General features: G+C 39.1%; 2 protein-coding genes and 1 pseudogene across 2 annotated transcripts; all 3 read right to left on the bottom strand.

The window, feature by feature from the left end:
- Window positions 1-352: 352 nt before the first annotated feature.
- On the bottom strand, window positions 353-6516 carry LOC148721753 (uncharacterized). Its single transcript, XM_088736959.1, has 6 exons — window positions 6494-6516; window positions 6045-6142; window positions 3143-3393; window positions 2473-2587; window positions 2245-2394; window positions 353-1524 (listed from the first exon to the last, which is right to left on the bottom strand). Exons 1-6 carry the CDS (start codon window positions 6514-6516, stop codon window positions 1001-1003), a joined length of 1161 nt encoding a protein of 386 aa, XP_088593085.1. The 3' UTR covers window positions 353-1000.
- A 718-nt stretch (window positions 6517-7234) lies between these two features.
- LOC148721752 (uncharacterized) lies at window positions 7235-11379 on the bottom strand. The gene is made up of 4 exons (XM_088737247.1): window positions 10654-11379; window positions 9967-10081; window positions 9393-9542; window positions 7235-8260 (listed from the first exon to the last, which is right to left on the bottom strand). Exons 1-4 carry the CDS (start codon window positions 10774-10776, stop codon window positions 7698-7700), a joined length of 951 nt encoding a protein of 316 aa, XP_088593373.1. The 5' UTR covers window positions 10777-11379; the 3' UTR covers window positions 7235-7697.
- A 467-nt stretch (window positions 11380-11846) lies between these two features.
- On the bottom strand, window positions 11847-14517 carry LOC148721751 (uncharacterized; annotated as a pseudogene).
- Window positions 14518-14747: the final 230 nt, after the last annotated feature.

Raw genomic sequence — 14747 nt, 5'->3', positions numbered from 1 at the left:
GGTTGGACGAAACACCAAAAATAACTTTAACATAACCAAAGTAAAGTGCGCGCTCTGATTGGTAAATTTAGCGTCCTCCATTTGCCCATGGGTGTACGCTGCTGACGTGAGCAAATGCAAAGACTATTTTTCCGCGCGCGCTTGTATTTTCTGGTCACGTAAGATTTGTTAATAAATGGGAACTCTTTAGCTACAATGTATCAATGTTATGTTATAAAACAAATGGTAAACACCACAGCGTGCACTATTGAGTTATGGATGCACTTGTGAGGTTTGCTAAGCACTCCAGAAGCTAGAGTCGCTCTCGGCTATCGCCTCGAGCGACTCTTACGCTTCTTTCGTGCTTAGCAATCTCCCGCGTGTATCCATAACTCGATAGTGCACGCTGTGATGTTTACCATTTGTTAAACACTGAACTAGTATCGATGTCCTTCGGAACGGCTCTAAACATAAACTTATCTCGAGGTCCTTCATAACGGTTCTCTAAAACACTCTGCTACGCAAGTATAACACTATACAATGACAACTGAATTGTGAACAAGATCATTCCACAAAGAGTGTCACCAGGTCGCATACTTTATGCGACAACAATGAAAGTTATTACGTCATTGTCTTCGTTTTACAAGTTCTTGAACACCTTCCGCAAAGATTTTTGTAATCAAAGTCTTTTTAACATATACGATGAGAAAACTATAATACCCGGAATATAGTAAGTAAGTTAGGTTATACTTGATAATAACTCACCTTTTTAACCTTTGTTCTTGATTTAATTGGTGTGCTTTCCTAAGATTAAAAAGGCTGGGTGCAGCTTTTTATGATGTTCAACTGATTTTAGAACTTTCTCTTTTTTTCTCATCAACCGTATTGTCTCGTTGAATTATAGTCATGGTAAAAATGTAACTACAGCCTGTGATGGGGAAAGAGTACCGAAAAATCTAACAGTCACAATTTCACTCTTTTCAATCGTCATGTGTGGAGTGAGGGTAATTCTTAAGATAGCTTATCGCGCATATATTTTCCAAAAATCACCACGTGATAGGTTATTTTCGTTTCTTTTGTCATCGCACAACCAGTCTTTCTGGTGGATATCCCAGTGATACATACGTGAAACGTACGCCAAGTGATCAAGTAGCCTGTTATTCCGGCGCAAGTGACCCCATTTCCCGCCATAAGTGGCTCCCCACCCATGACACATCTCAGAAAGGGAAGAATTATCCCCCTCTACTCTCTGGAAAGAGTTGCATGAAGAAGGTCGCTCATCCGTCTGACCGCTGAAGTACATGACCACGGCTTCACCAGAGCTGTTAGCGACAGTGGTCACGTGGAACGTGCGTCCCAGTTGTTTGCTGCAGTGGAATCTCAGCTGAGTGAAAGACAAACGCTTCCTCAGTTCGTTCATGGCAGTATCGGAAAGGAACATTTTTGAATTGTGGTAGTCTTGTATTCTAAGGTATGATCTCATAGACGTCATCTTCTGGGGGATGGAATCCTCAGCCACAATGTTTGCGACCAGCAGCCAACCTCCTGAAACCAAGCAAACTTAATTGTGTCATCATTTATCGCCTGAATAGAGTTGGAGGATTTTAGGGGGGAGGCGGGGGCACATGGTTTCAGGAGGAACGGAGGGAGGATCGGGCAAGTTTAAATATTATTGAAAGAGAACAACACAAGGATTACAAAAAGAATGCAAAATATTAATTTATAAATAAATTTGAGACGGATCTGCGAACCCTTCAAAAATCGGAAAATCAATTTTTCAGGCTCACAGAGTTTTTGAGTCTTAAAAAAGGATTCAACAGCCGTCGGATGGTTGCTTTTCTGGCAGAAATTACCTTTTAAGAAACTTTAAAGTTGTGGTTGTTTCCATGATTATCAAGCTTTCAAAAAATGTGTACATTGATGGGATTATCTATACTTGCTCGTGCATAAAAGCACGACTTATAAATCCCGCTAATCCTCTCTCCATGATACCTTTAACCCTTTAACTCCCTTGAGTGATCAAGACAGAATTTCTCCTTACAATATAAATACAATATCAAGCCGACGAGGTATGAGAATAAGGAAAAAAGACAATCAGTGGATTATCAGTTGATCCAATATCAAACTCTCCAAAGTAACATTGTAAGAACTGTATGGCAGAGTAAGTTGAGCTTCTATCACGTGGCTGGGTTCATGCGGGGAGGTGCATTAAGGCTGGAGGTTGCTACCCGATTGGTTTATCAATATTTCAAGAATCCTTCATACCTCCAGCAGTTGTCATGTCGCAGTAAACTTTTAAAGGGTCTCCGCTTTTCCCGAGGTCGATCCAGTACTCCCCGTTTCCTTTCGATGACCCAGTATCCAAGATATGTTTACAAGAATTTCCGGGTTTTTCTTTAACGTGACCGACAATCCCTAGATGCAACGAATCATAACGGAAATTCAGAAGATCAAGAAGTCAGAAATTCAGAAGATCGTCACAAAAAGTTTTACCAATAGAACAGTGTTCCCCGGTGTATCCTGTAGAACATATACAGCGGTATCCTTTATCTCCAAATCCTGTTTGACAGCGGCCATTCGATGAACAAGGATTGCTGGTGCAAAAATTCTGTTGACGCAAAAAGAAATTCGATTACATACTTAATTATTCATTTCATGCCAGAAGAGGCTAGAAATTGCTAGAAAATACAGTAGAACCCCGCTACCTCGAACTCCAAAAGGAACAAAGAATGGGTTAAAGGAAATCGGATCTTTCTCAAGGTACCAGGGAGTTCGAGTTAACCAAGTTTCAGTTACTAGAGTTCTACTGTAGAAGGGAGATATTAGACAAGAGAAAATAAAAAAATTGTGAAAATAGCAGAGAATAAAAGGAAAAGAGATTGAAAAGGAAAAGCTTGTCAGGCAGAGAGGAAATAAACAATGCGTAACACATAGGGGCGCCACAATTTCTTTCCTTAGCTTGGTTTGAACCGGAAAACCTAGGATAAGTGTTTTTTAACCGGGTCAGAAGAACACAGTGCGCCTAAAGGGAAAACAATTCATCAACGTCTTGGCGCAAAGTTGAGAAGTATGTGCAATGTCTTTCTTTTTGCATAGCTAATTTTGCAGTCCTAATTTCATGGTATAAGACCTCCATGGAATTGAAAGACCAATACAATGATACCTCAACTGATCTGTAGATAAATCCCTCTCGATTTTTAAGATCTCCAGGATGAACAACGTGATCTGAGTCACTTAGTTCACATCTATTCCCTGCGTCATGTTCAGCTCCAAAGTTTATCGACACACAGTCGTATTCAAGATAGCACCTCAATTCACAAATGTCCATGGAGTCTATGACGAGCGAAATGATCGTGTGATTCAACAGAGATCTCCCAACCATTTGGGGCTCATACTTTACAATGCGACAATCGTCTGTAAAAGGAAGTAGCAGAGAAAAAAACAGTTTAATCAACCAGATCTTCAATTTAGAATAATCAGTTCATACCACAAGGTGCCAACTTGAAAACGCTTTTAACCTGTCTAAAGTACAGAACAGACTAGTGACTGAATGGCGATTGTTTTTATTATTCAAAAGGCTTGGACATGAGCGGCTGAGATTGTGGCCGGCTTTTCCTCGGCCAAATAGGGACCAGTCTTTATCACCTGTGGGGGGGGGGGGGGGAAAGGATTTTGGTTTTGTCGCGATAAAATGAACCTGACCTCCCTCATAAGGCTTTAAAATATTCTAATGATTCCCCTTCCCCCTCCCCCCTACATTAGCAATTAACTGGCAGTCAATTGTCCACAGTCCCCTCTTTATATACATTGTGTTGACGACGATTAATCTCGAATCCGTTCCTCCGAAAAAAATAAGAGATACCCTAGGCGATAACTGATAACTCCCTTACAGAACGTATTTTTAAAAAGCAATAACATTATTATCCCGGATTTGCTTTGTCACCTGAATAAACTAATTGTTTGGAAAGTGTCAAAGAAATACACTTGAAAATTGAGTGAGAAGGGGGTAGAAGTCTGTTCTTGCATGGTATCGATCGTTTCAAATGGATTTGCGAGTGTTTTTGCACCAGTCTTAAAACGATGGAAAGGGATGCTACTGATTTTCTTAACGTAGCCTAGTTGTTTATACTAACATCTGCTTTTAAGTACCCCCTTTGATCTTAGTGTCAGCGATGAGGCTCTTATAGTAAAAGCTATTTTATTGTTTTGATATATCGTTTCAATTACTTATGCGCATTGTATGCTAACTTCTATTTCCGTTCAGCGCAGGTGCGAACTCGAGTCCTACTGATCTAGGATCAAGAAAATCATCAGCATAGATGTAAATAAGTTCTTCTCTTTTATAAAATAGGCTTCAAGCGTCTTCTTTTAGGTCACGTAAAAGAAAAAAGAGGCCAAAACAACTGAAACAAACATACAAACAAACAAAAAAAGGAAAAACTGCTAAAAAAGTAAGTTCGGAATTTTTTTACCTGGTCATTGAAGGGCTAGGATTGGTATCCGATCAATTCGCTACCCCAACAAACTCGCCACCACAAAACTTGCCACCACTCAACGTAAAAATCGTCACCGGTGGCGATTTGACTTAAAACATTATGTGTAACCTCTCGTGTGAAACTCACATCAAATGAAAGCTAAGATGTAGTAGTATACTACGAATAGGGAAAGGGACTCGGAAGTTAGGTGTGGCGTCTCAATAATGGAAAGTTAAACGAAATAAAACGTATTGAGATCAGGAAGATTATGATCAATGAGCAAACAGCGAAACCAGAGTGATATCCGCCGAGTGATGTAAGTGATTTTCGCCAAAATGAATGAAATCGTGTGAAACTTACATCACATAAATGCTAAGAAGTCGAAGTATATTGCGAGATTAAATGCGCGTACAAATACAAAGAATTTTACTCCAACAGACTTTGGCGTTCTTTCTTTGTTTGGTAAACTCTTGTTTCAGGCACAGAGAATGTCGACGACATACGTTCTAACACTTGTTTCGTTCTTATAAACACGATTCGCAATCAAATCTAATGAAACTTATATCATACGAAAGGTTCGATCTTGATGTTTATTTATCTTTTAGTTTTTATGATGCGAAATTCAGAGTGCTTGCAAACAAGGCAAAATTCTGCAGAAAGTAACTCATTAAAACATAGGGTTTACCAAACAAATTGGTTTCGCTGTTCGCTAACTGATCATAATCTTCGTGATATCAACATGTTTTATTTCGTCTAACGTTCCAATATTTAGACAGTACACCTTTCCCTTTTCGCAATATACTACTGCATCTTCATCAGCTTTCATTCGATGTAACTTTCCCACATAAAGTTTTAGTCAATCGCCACCCGTAGCGATTTCACTTTAAGTGGTGGCGAGTTTTGTGGTGAAGAGTTTGTTGTGATGGTGAATTGACCGTAAACCCTGGGATTATCAAATGACTTATGACTCACCGTTTCCTTGTACGATTTCAGTTAGAATGAGAACCATGAAAGAAAAAAGAGTCGTTTGCTTGAACTTGAAATACAGCTTTGACTGAGCCATCAAATCAAAGTTCGACAACTGGTGTTGGGGAATAACTAACGACACCACACCACAAGGAGCACTTAACTGAGTGACGCTTCGAGAACGGAAAATATTAATTACTCGAAAGACGTACAGTCTAAACAGAAGAACTAAATTTGCAAACACGTAAGGGTGACTCCATTAATGATAAAACATTCTAAGGGGCCTGATAAAAATGTTACAAATAATAATATTTTTTAGTAAATCCTGCGCAGCTGCTCTGAAACCGGGTTCTAGTTCCGAAATTTCATTTTTGTTTACTTAAGGGATAGAAATGTCGAGTTGGCTTCAAAATGCCGGCAGACTTTGACCGTGGACGTTTATAGGGAAGAGAGTTTTCTATAATTTGAAATAAATGTTAACCTTTTTTCTCTTTTTGTGTGTGTGTGTGTTTATTTCAGTGATGAGTAATTTTTCAGATCTGCGTTGTCTTTCTGTGACGAAATGAAGTTACTAAACGTAATTGGAAGATATCTAACATTAATTTATAGTTAGTTCCAGAGTACCTTGCAATTGGTTCCTAGTGAAACATTCAACATTAGCAGAACTTTGTAGACCTAACTCTTCTAGTGCTGAGCATAGCATATTCAGAGCAAGAACGTGACTAAAAAAGGTAAGTTTCGAAAAAAACGTGTTTAATATCTAATACACCGAGCCCCCGCAAATCATCTCTGTTCATCTTATTCTTAAACTTATATGTGATTTTTACGCTTAAAAATAATTTTCAGAAATACTATTCGTACACTCATGTTTGATCTCTGGATCTGTATCTGTCTGATTCGTGACTATCAAAAATTACTGGAGAGGAATGATTTAAATTCAAAGAAATAGTATCCGCACCTCCTTGTTACATAACAATTGTATGAGTATTCTTTTTTAAGAGTAAGTTTAGAAGTAGGTGAATTTTGACTCTTATCCGAGAGTGTTAATTATAAACAGTTTACTTAGCACCAACCTCGTTCCCATGGCCTTTTCCATTACTTGGGGGTGGGGTGGGAGGGAAAAAAGTCCATGGGAACGAGATTATACTTGGTACATGTACCTGTAGCCGTTGATAGGTCATTGTGGACTGCATAAACCAGAGCATGTATATTAGTGCATGAAAGTTAACAGTTAAGCCGCGTTATGTTAGAGGCTGCGACCGGATCACAAGGACGAAGCGAAATCTACGCCCACCCCCAGTGTAAGGCTGTCAGAACGTCCACAACGTACGCTCATGTCTCGACAAATAGTGTCGTCAACTTTAATATTTTAGGTGCTTATTATCATTGTTTATTTTTTTTCATGGTGCATCGTCCGCTGATTACAGTGGGTATTGCATTATAATTTTTTCAACTCGTGCTGTGAGCCTTTAGTTAAATAAACTGAAATCTCGTTCCTTGCACTATCTATCATCACAGTCAATTTCTAAGTCGGTTCGCAGTTGTTTCAAGTTTGCTGCGAAACGCTCAGGCTACCAACAGCCGCTCCGACTGATACAAAGACTGACACACACTTTATCATATCCAAAACAATTTCCAAGTAATTGAGGGGTTCTAGCTCCCTAAAATGATTAAAACACTCAAAATGGAAGGATTAATAATAAATGATATGTGATGTTGATACAGTCGAACCTTGATTATCCGAACTCGTTTGGACTAGACGAAATAGTCTGGATAATCGAGAATATGAATATTAATGAGGAACAAAAAACTGATTAAATAAGAAAGCGAAATTTAATCTTGAAACAAAAATTTACGAATCGTTTTAAAAATTGATGTGGTCTACATCTTTACTGTCCTAAGTGAATACCTCTAAACGTATGTATTAACAATTAAAATCAATGAAATATTTTTACATCGGCCTAAAATGTTGAAGTAAGTCAGTTTGGCTTAAAGAAGAACATCGCCTTTACTTCACTTTTGAACGTTGTAGTTTTGAAAATAATATGGCTACGGATCTTGAACACGACTAATATCATTAAATATTCATGAAAAAAATGGGACCAGAAAAAGTCCGGACAATCGAGATATCCGGATAACCGAGGTCCGGATAATCGAGATTCAACTGTAGTGGCGGTACAAAACAATTTTAACACTTTGATCTACTGAACAGACACTCGTCAAAATGGAATCTATTTGTTAAATGAAAAAGACGCCAAAGTATCTTTAAAGCATAGTTTAGCGCGCATATATTTTCCAGAAATCGCCAGCATATAGCCCGGGTAATTCTAATCTGTTATCATCACATAATAACAGTCGTTCGATCGGGCTTAAGTGCCAATAAGAGGTGTTCCCAATAAATGCCGCGAAACTGTACAACCTTCCATCGTCGGGGTCAGTGGCGGTGAGGTAATGCCCCCACGTCCCGACTTGTGTCTGCGCACCGTCATCTCCCCAGTCATTGCAACGTCTTGCTAAAATTGAATTATCATCTCTCATTACTTTGAAAGACTCGCACGATAAGGGAAGTTCGTCAGTCTGGCCACAAAAGTATTGGACTACAGCCTGGCCAGTTTTGTTGAAGGCCGTGGTCACGTGGAAGGTTCGTTTCATTTGTTTTCTGCAGTGGAATCTGAGCTCAGTAACAAGAAGAATCTTGCACAGTTCATTCATGGCGCTATTTGTCAGAGCCATGACGTTGTTTTTGTAGTTCTCTATTCCTCGGTACGAATTGTGGACGGTTAAACCAGCAATTAAGGTCGAGCTAGAGATCTCAATGTTTGTGACCAAAACCCAGCCTCCTGAAATGAAGCAAATCTAACTGATCACCCCACGAAAGTAATTAACAAACATGTAATGTGCTCCATGTAATTAAGAGACTGGAATTCTTCAAACCAAGTAATGATGGAATTATTTAAGAACAACCCTTTGACGGGACTAATCCGTTATTTCAACCCTTCTTAGACATTTTTAGCGTCTCGAATAAACTCCGATATATATATACATATATCAATTTTTCAAGTAATGATGACTTCCGCTCAGGTTGTCAAAACGCCAGTCACTTCTTCCAACAATAAGCAATTTTAGGATTAGGTTGAGCTTGATATCATGAATTATCACTGCCAAGGTCTGAGTTATCTACCGTAGCCGAACGCTGAGGCTGATAACACAGATACGGAAGGTTGATAATTCATGATATCATGAAATAATTCGAATACAATAACTGTTTTATTATACATTTTTAAACAATTTCCTCTGTGTGTTTGCAATAGTTTGAGAACGCTTAATGGGTGAGGGGCTCGGAAACTGGACAGACTTTGAACTCGACATAATAATCTAATAACTGCTGCAGATATGTCACTTTCACACGCTATTGTTTAATAACTGAATGCTCTCGACCAATCAAAATTTTAGTTAATAAGAAGTAAAACCGATCGATGGCCAGATTCAAAATTAATGTTTAACATTAAAATCATCTCGTTGGGGGTGACTAAAAAGATACGACTTCATCGTCGACTAGTGAGAGTGCGCGCACCTTTAGTTTATTAGCTTCGCCGACAGGCGAATTACTGCGGGCCCAGTAAACCCACCCATCTCACCCCAGGGGAGGACATCCACCACACAGTAATCTCGTGCGTGAGAAATTAATGTCTCCTACCCCTAACCCTGCAAGAGACGGGGCCTTATCCAAGAAGACTAGAAATCTATCCATTTCTTGTTATTATAGAAAGGTAGCAAATTCTCCTCAGTTATCTTAAGACCATGAGTATTGGTCCGGCCGGGGCTCGAACCCTCGACCTCCCACACAACACAATTCGGCGCTCTAACCAATTGAGCTAACCGGGAGACGGTTAGCTCAATTGGTTAATACCTCGATGGTATTATCGCTCGTCGAGAACAATTTACCAAAAATAAATATTAAAGTAGCCTTACCCCCAGCAGTTGTCATATCACAATAAACCCTCATGGGAACACCGCTGTTCTCAGGGTCGATCCAGTACTCCCCGTCACCTTCAGATGACCCACTGTTCAGTATGTGTCCACAAGAAATTCCAGGTTTCAATTTATCGTGACCAATGATCTCTACATTTTAATGAAAACAGAAATAACTTTGAAATAAGAAGAGTCGTCGGATTCCGAGGCTATGAAGAAGAGAAGGAGAAAAGTTACGTGTGAGACTGACTCGCATAGTTCTGAGGGTTTGGTCCTGCTCATTAAAACATAATGTTACCACAGGTATCTCTCCTCTAGAAGGCTAATCCATCGCAAAGTACCCCATTTCGTCAACACAATGTCTTGACTTGCATCGCTCATACTTTTTTGATTGATAATCACCAAGAGAAAATAATAAAACTATTATTTTCTCTTGTAATAACCAATCGACACTAAATTGTGTTTCAGAAGATCCGCATGCTTCGATTCTACACCCGATCGAGAGAAATTAGTAATGGTTGATATTTCAATGATCCATAACCTATAGATATTTTACAATATTTTTTTCCTTTACCATTAGAGCAATGTTCTCCTTTAAATCCCGCAGAACATTTACAGCGGTATCCTTTAGCGCCAAATCCTGTTTGGCAGCGGCCGTTCGGTGTGCAAGGATGGTTGATGCAAACGTTCTGTTGATGAACATACTGTCACTACAAGAACTGGATGGATGACGACTACAATAAAATGAAAGGGGAGGAAGGCAAAAAAAGCATAGAAAATGAGACGAGATGTCGGAGCCCCGCGCGCGCGCGAAGGAAGTAAACTAAAGGCAGGGAAGAATAGAATAGAAAAAAAAAATCACACGAAAGTTACGTTTTTTTTTCAGTTTTTTTTCGCTGTTTAACTTAATACTTATGGGATCTTCCACAAAAGAATAGCAGTCTATTACTAGGTTGAATGCCTCCCCTTATGGAATAAGGGCCTAATTGTGTACTCAAACTCTAAGGGTGCGTTCACACTTGATGCACGAGCATTAGTGCCCGGACTTCGGCACAAAATGGGTGCTATGTTCAGACACTGGGTAACCGACCTTGTACTCGTGCACAGGCACGGTGCAAAAATTCTGTCGCATGCACTTGAAAAAAAAGGTGCTTTCATATAAGTGCCCACCAAGAATCGTACTCGGGCCTCGTGCTCGAGCACCAAGCTTGAACGCAGCCTAACACTGATTCGCCATCAATTTGAATCGAGAAATTCATACCTTTACTGATCTGTAAATAATGCCTGTCTTATTTTCGAGATCTCGAGGATGTATGACATGGTCTGAGTCATTCAATTCACAATAATATGTTCCATCACCCAGGGCTCTAATGTTGATTGACATACAATCGTCCTCAAAGTAACACTTCAATTCACAATCCTCAGACGATTCCGTCGTATGAAAGCTGATCACGTGATCAATAGACAAGGAGCCTCCTTCGATTGAGGATTCAAACAATAGCGTGCGACATTCATCTAGTGATAATAAATATGAAAGAAACGAAGTTAAGATGTTAAGCCTTAAACCCGAATTATTTCAACGATAAGTTACTTTTCTGCGTGTTACTCCAAATAGTGTTAAATGAAACATTCATTGGTCGACTTTCGTCATTCTCATCACCCGCGTCCTGTGCTTACAAACCTGACTTTTATTAAATGACATCCTCGATCTCTGTTTAATCATAAAAATACCCAAGGATTACGCTGATTTTTTTCATTCTTCGCAATCTTTGATCTCAAGATCCCTTGTCACATTCGATCCCTAAACACGGATAATTCGGCTTTATCTAATTAACTAAAAGCGGCAATAAATTAGACGAAAGTAAAAAGGAAACGGAAACTTTGAGAAATTCCTAAAAAACCCAATCCAAGCTTTCACGAACGGCTTTCAAACTATAGTCAGTACAGACCAATTTTTGGCTGCCATAAAAAAAAAAAAAAACATACATTTTGAGAGTAGTCAGAGTTAATGATAATTGTGACTATTATAGTAGTTTACGCTTACTTTTTCATTTACAGAACTACGAAAATATGTCAGATTTGCCTTACCACATGGATGAGAGCTTAAATTTACATATGGCTTGATCTACAGCGTCAAAGAGATATTCTCACTAACACACTATTTCAGGGTTTTAAGAAGTAGAGGGATTTATAAGAGGATCAAATGAGGGAACCAAGGAGGGATGATGTTCCTCATCCTCTCTTGAAGGAATTTAAGTGTAAAATATGAAATGAATAGCTTACCGCTTCCTTGAGTGACTTTAAACAACCCAAGCGCTACGGAAAGAAAAAGGGCCTGGAGAAATATTCGCTCTGACATGCAAAAATTTGGTAAAGCCACCGCGAGAAAAAATCCTGAAACTTGCCGTACTACTTTAAAGGAGTTGAAAGCTCCAGAGCTATTTATGAGAGACTGACCGCTTTACATGGCTGGGAGGTTTAACGGATCAAAATAATTAAGAACTGTCTTAAGAGCAGATCAAGTTGTGCAACCTTGAATTTGTTATAATCCTTACTTGTTAAGGTAAAAACAAGAGGCGTGTAACAGAAATACAATAGTTCGTTAAGAATTCAACATTGCTGCTGAGCGGAAAAATTATAATAGGAACTTCTTATCAAAGCCATGGAAATATCTAGCTATTTAAAGTAGCGCAGATCTTTCAACCATGCATCAGTTAGTCGATCCTTTTTCTCTTCTGTACTCTAATCATGTTATTCTTATATATCTGCTGTAGTTCAATTTTATACTTGGTTCAAATTTTATTTTCCTTTGCTCTCGGTCATGTTAATGTATGATAATGAGTTCGAAACAAAGGAAAATAAAATTTGAACCAAGGATAAAATTGGACTACAACACATCTAACACAGCTACAAAGAACCCTACAGTTATGGTTAATAATAGATTTACTACATTTGAAAAATTTTTAGGCAAGGTAAATAAAATACTCGGTCCCAAAATATTTTCCTCATCTTGCATGCCTACAATATTTTAGACGAAACGAGCTGAAACGCGTCCGAGAATAAAGAGAAGTTTTACAACTATATATATCTTATTAACCAAGTGCGAGGGCCGGACTGGAAGAATATCAGCCCGAGGTCTTGACAGTACGGACCTCGCTGCGCTCGGTCCGTACAAAAAAGACCGAGGGCCGATATTATTCCAGTATGGTCCCGAGCAAGCTTGGTTAAAAAGAGATTTATTACAGGACTGAAGCTCAAAGGGACACAAGTGCGGTATCATTCGGGACCATTCGGGACAGTGCCCGGTCCAATACTGAGAGAATATTGACCGGCAGTAGAGCATTTTGATTGGTTGATTTTAGTTATTGGCCCTCTGACTTCCCGAGTCGTGTAATAAATACTGTTAGCAGAGTTCTGCTTACTAGTTTAGTTTTAAAAAATTGATTTTAGGAGGGAAACAGGAGGCATAACAGAAACATATTATTCATTAGGTATTCAGCGTTATTTTTCTGCCATGTTTTGCATTTGATACATGTGAAAAACAAGCGGTGTATAGTATTCGTAGCACAAATCTTCCTTAACACCGTTGAAACGAAGCAAGCAGATGCAAATGTGCCTTTCAGGAGATTTACTACATTACTGGAGTATTAGTAACATATTTATTTAGTCCTGGGTATTTCCTTCAATGAGTTACTAGCCTATCCAGACTGAGAACTTTGCGAAGACCAAAATCTCTGTGCCGTATAACCCGTTTAAAGCGCTCCTTTTTCGGGACCAGTTTCGGACAAAAATTTACGTGATCACCCACATTACTTTTATTTAGAAGTCAATTCAACTTTGTGTTTTATTCCCTTACTTTTTCAACTTATTGGTTATGAGTGCCTTTTTTTCAATCCTTATTATAGTATCTTTCTTACAATTTTCAAATTCTGTCGCCAGTTAGAGGGAAAGGCTTACCCTTCGAGCTTTTATTGTCCATGGAAATAAGCATAGCTGAACTTCTACCGCGGGTTGTCTCATTGAATACTTCAATGTGCGATGTATGTAACATTACAACTTCATAGTAACAACAGTGGAGCAGCATTAATCAGTCTACTACAAGGGAAAGGGGTGTCTTAAATATAAGAGCTTTAAAACCTGGTAAGGGCATATAAATATTGCATTAGTATTTGATTTGCCTTGTCTCATACAGTTGTGTACTTAGTTGCCAAGTCTTTGATTTAGAGTGAGGCTGAAGGTGACCTTGTTGTGATAGAGACCAGTATCTAGTTAGCATGATTACTATACAAAGTAATCTACTGTTGAAAAGCAGCAACATCTGTATCATAACAAGGTCACCCTTAGCCTCATTCCTGATCAAAGGCTTGGCAATCAAGCATGCAGCTGTAAAATGGACTATTGGCCGTATTTTTTTTTTTTTCACAACTAAGGGTCGCTCTTTGAACAGAAAGCTTCTAGGTTTTTAAAGATATTTGGCATTATCGGACAAAGACTCTCCAAAAATCTCCAGTTGAGTTGGCGTCCAGACCGCTATCATCGCATTGCAGGGAGGTGAGGTCACCACCGTCATTCAAAGAGATCGTCAAGTGATACTTATCTTTTCTGAAGGCAGGGTACCAATATAACCTGTTTTGATCTTCACCATGTCCCCACTTTCCAACAAGGTAAGTTCCATTTTTTAGTAGACCCAGCCTTTGCAAATGCCAGCTAAATTGGAACTGTCATCCCACTTCAATCTCACAAACGAACCACAGGCGTCAGGCTGCTCATCCGTCTGACCGCTGAAGTATTGGACCACAACTTCACCAGAGCTATTGGAAGCTGTGACCACGTGGAACGTGCGCCCCAGTTTCTTACGGCAGTGAAATCTCAGATCGGTGAATAACAAGTGTTTTCTAAACTCTTTCATGGCACCTTTCTGCAGAACCATATGTGAATTACTGATTCCGCGGTACGTTGTCTCAACTGACACTTTAGGAGAGGGGCTTCAGAACTCAACGTTTGACTCCAGAAGCCAACCCCCTAAGATAAAACAAACTCTAAATAATTCAGTGCTATCCATGTAACTATTTTTGCAGTTACAGGAACCCAGCTTTCGGTGTATCATGAACGGAACACGAGCCATTTGGAACTAAGATCAGCCCCAGTTGGCATGCAACAAGTTAGAAATGATAGACTTGAAGATCATTCTTCGTATGCGTAAACACTGACAAAATTGATTACAAACGCTTAGCTGCCAAAATTAACGCTTACAAAAGGCAGAAGTTAATTGTTACGAATTAAATTTTGTTTCTTGCAGCATTTACCTTTAATTTGCAAAGTTTTTTTTCATCTTTATTGCTTAGAATTAGCTTC

Source organism: Stylophora pistillata, chromosome 10 (assembly GCF_964205215.1).
Source record: "Stylophora pistillata chromosome 10, jaStyPist1.2, whole genome shotgun sequence".
Classification (NCBI taxonomy): Eukaryota; Metazoa; Cnidaria; class Anthozoa; order Scleractinia; family Pocilloporidae; genus Stylophora; species Stylophora pistillata.
Note: the sequence above shows the minus strand (reverse complement) of the source record. Positions and strands in the feature narration are given on the sequence as shown.

Excerpts from the sequence above, each read along its gene's own strand:
- LOC148721753 (XM_088736959.1), bottom strand. The coding sequence starts at position 6,516 with ATGGAAAAGGCCATGGGAACGAG. Across the intron at positions 6,143-6,493 it reads GAAAAGGCCATGGGAACGAG|TCACGTTCTTGCTCTGAATA; the intron begins GTTGGTGCTAAG and ends TACCTTTTTTAG. Across the intron at positions 2,588-3,142 it reads TTATCTACAGATCAGTTGAG|AATTTTTGCACCAGCAATCC; the intron begins GTATCATTGTAT and ends TTGCGTCAACAG.
- LOC148721752 (XM_088737247.1), bottom strand. The coding sequence starts at position 10,776 with ATGTCAATCAACATTAGAGCCCTGGGTGATGGAACATATTATTGTGAA. Across the intron at positions 10,082-10,653 it reads TTATTTACAGATCAGTAAAG|AACGTTTGCATCAACCATCC; the intron begins GTATGAATTTCT and ends GTTCATCAACAG. Across the intron at positions 9,543-9,966 it reads AGGAGAACATTGCTCTAATG|AGATCATTGGTCACGATAAA; the intron begins GTAAAGGAAAAA and ends ATTAAAATGTAG.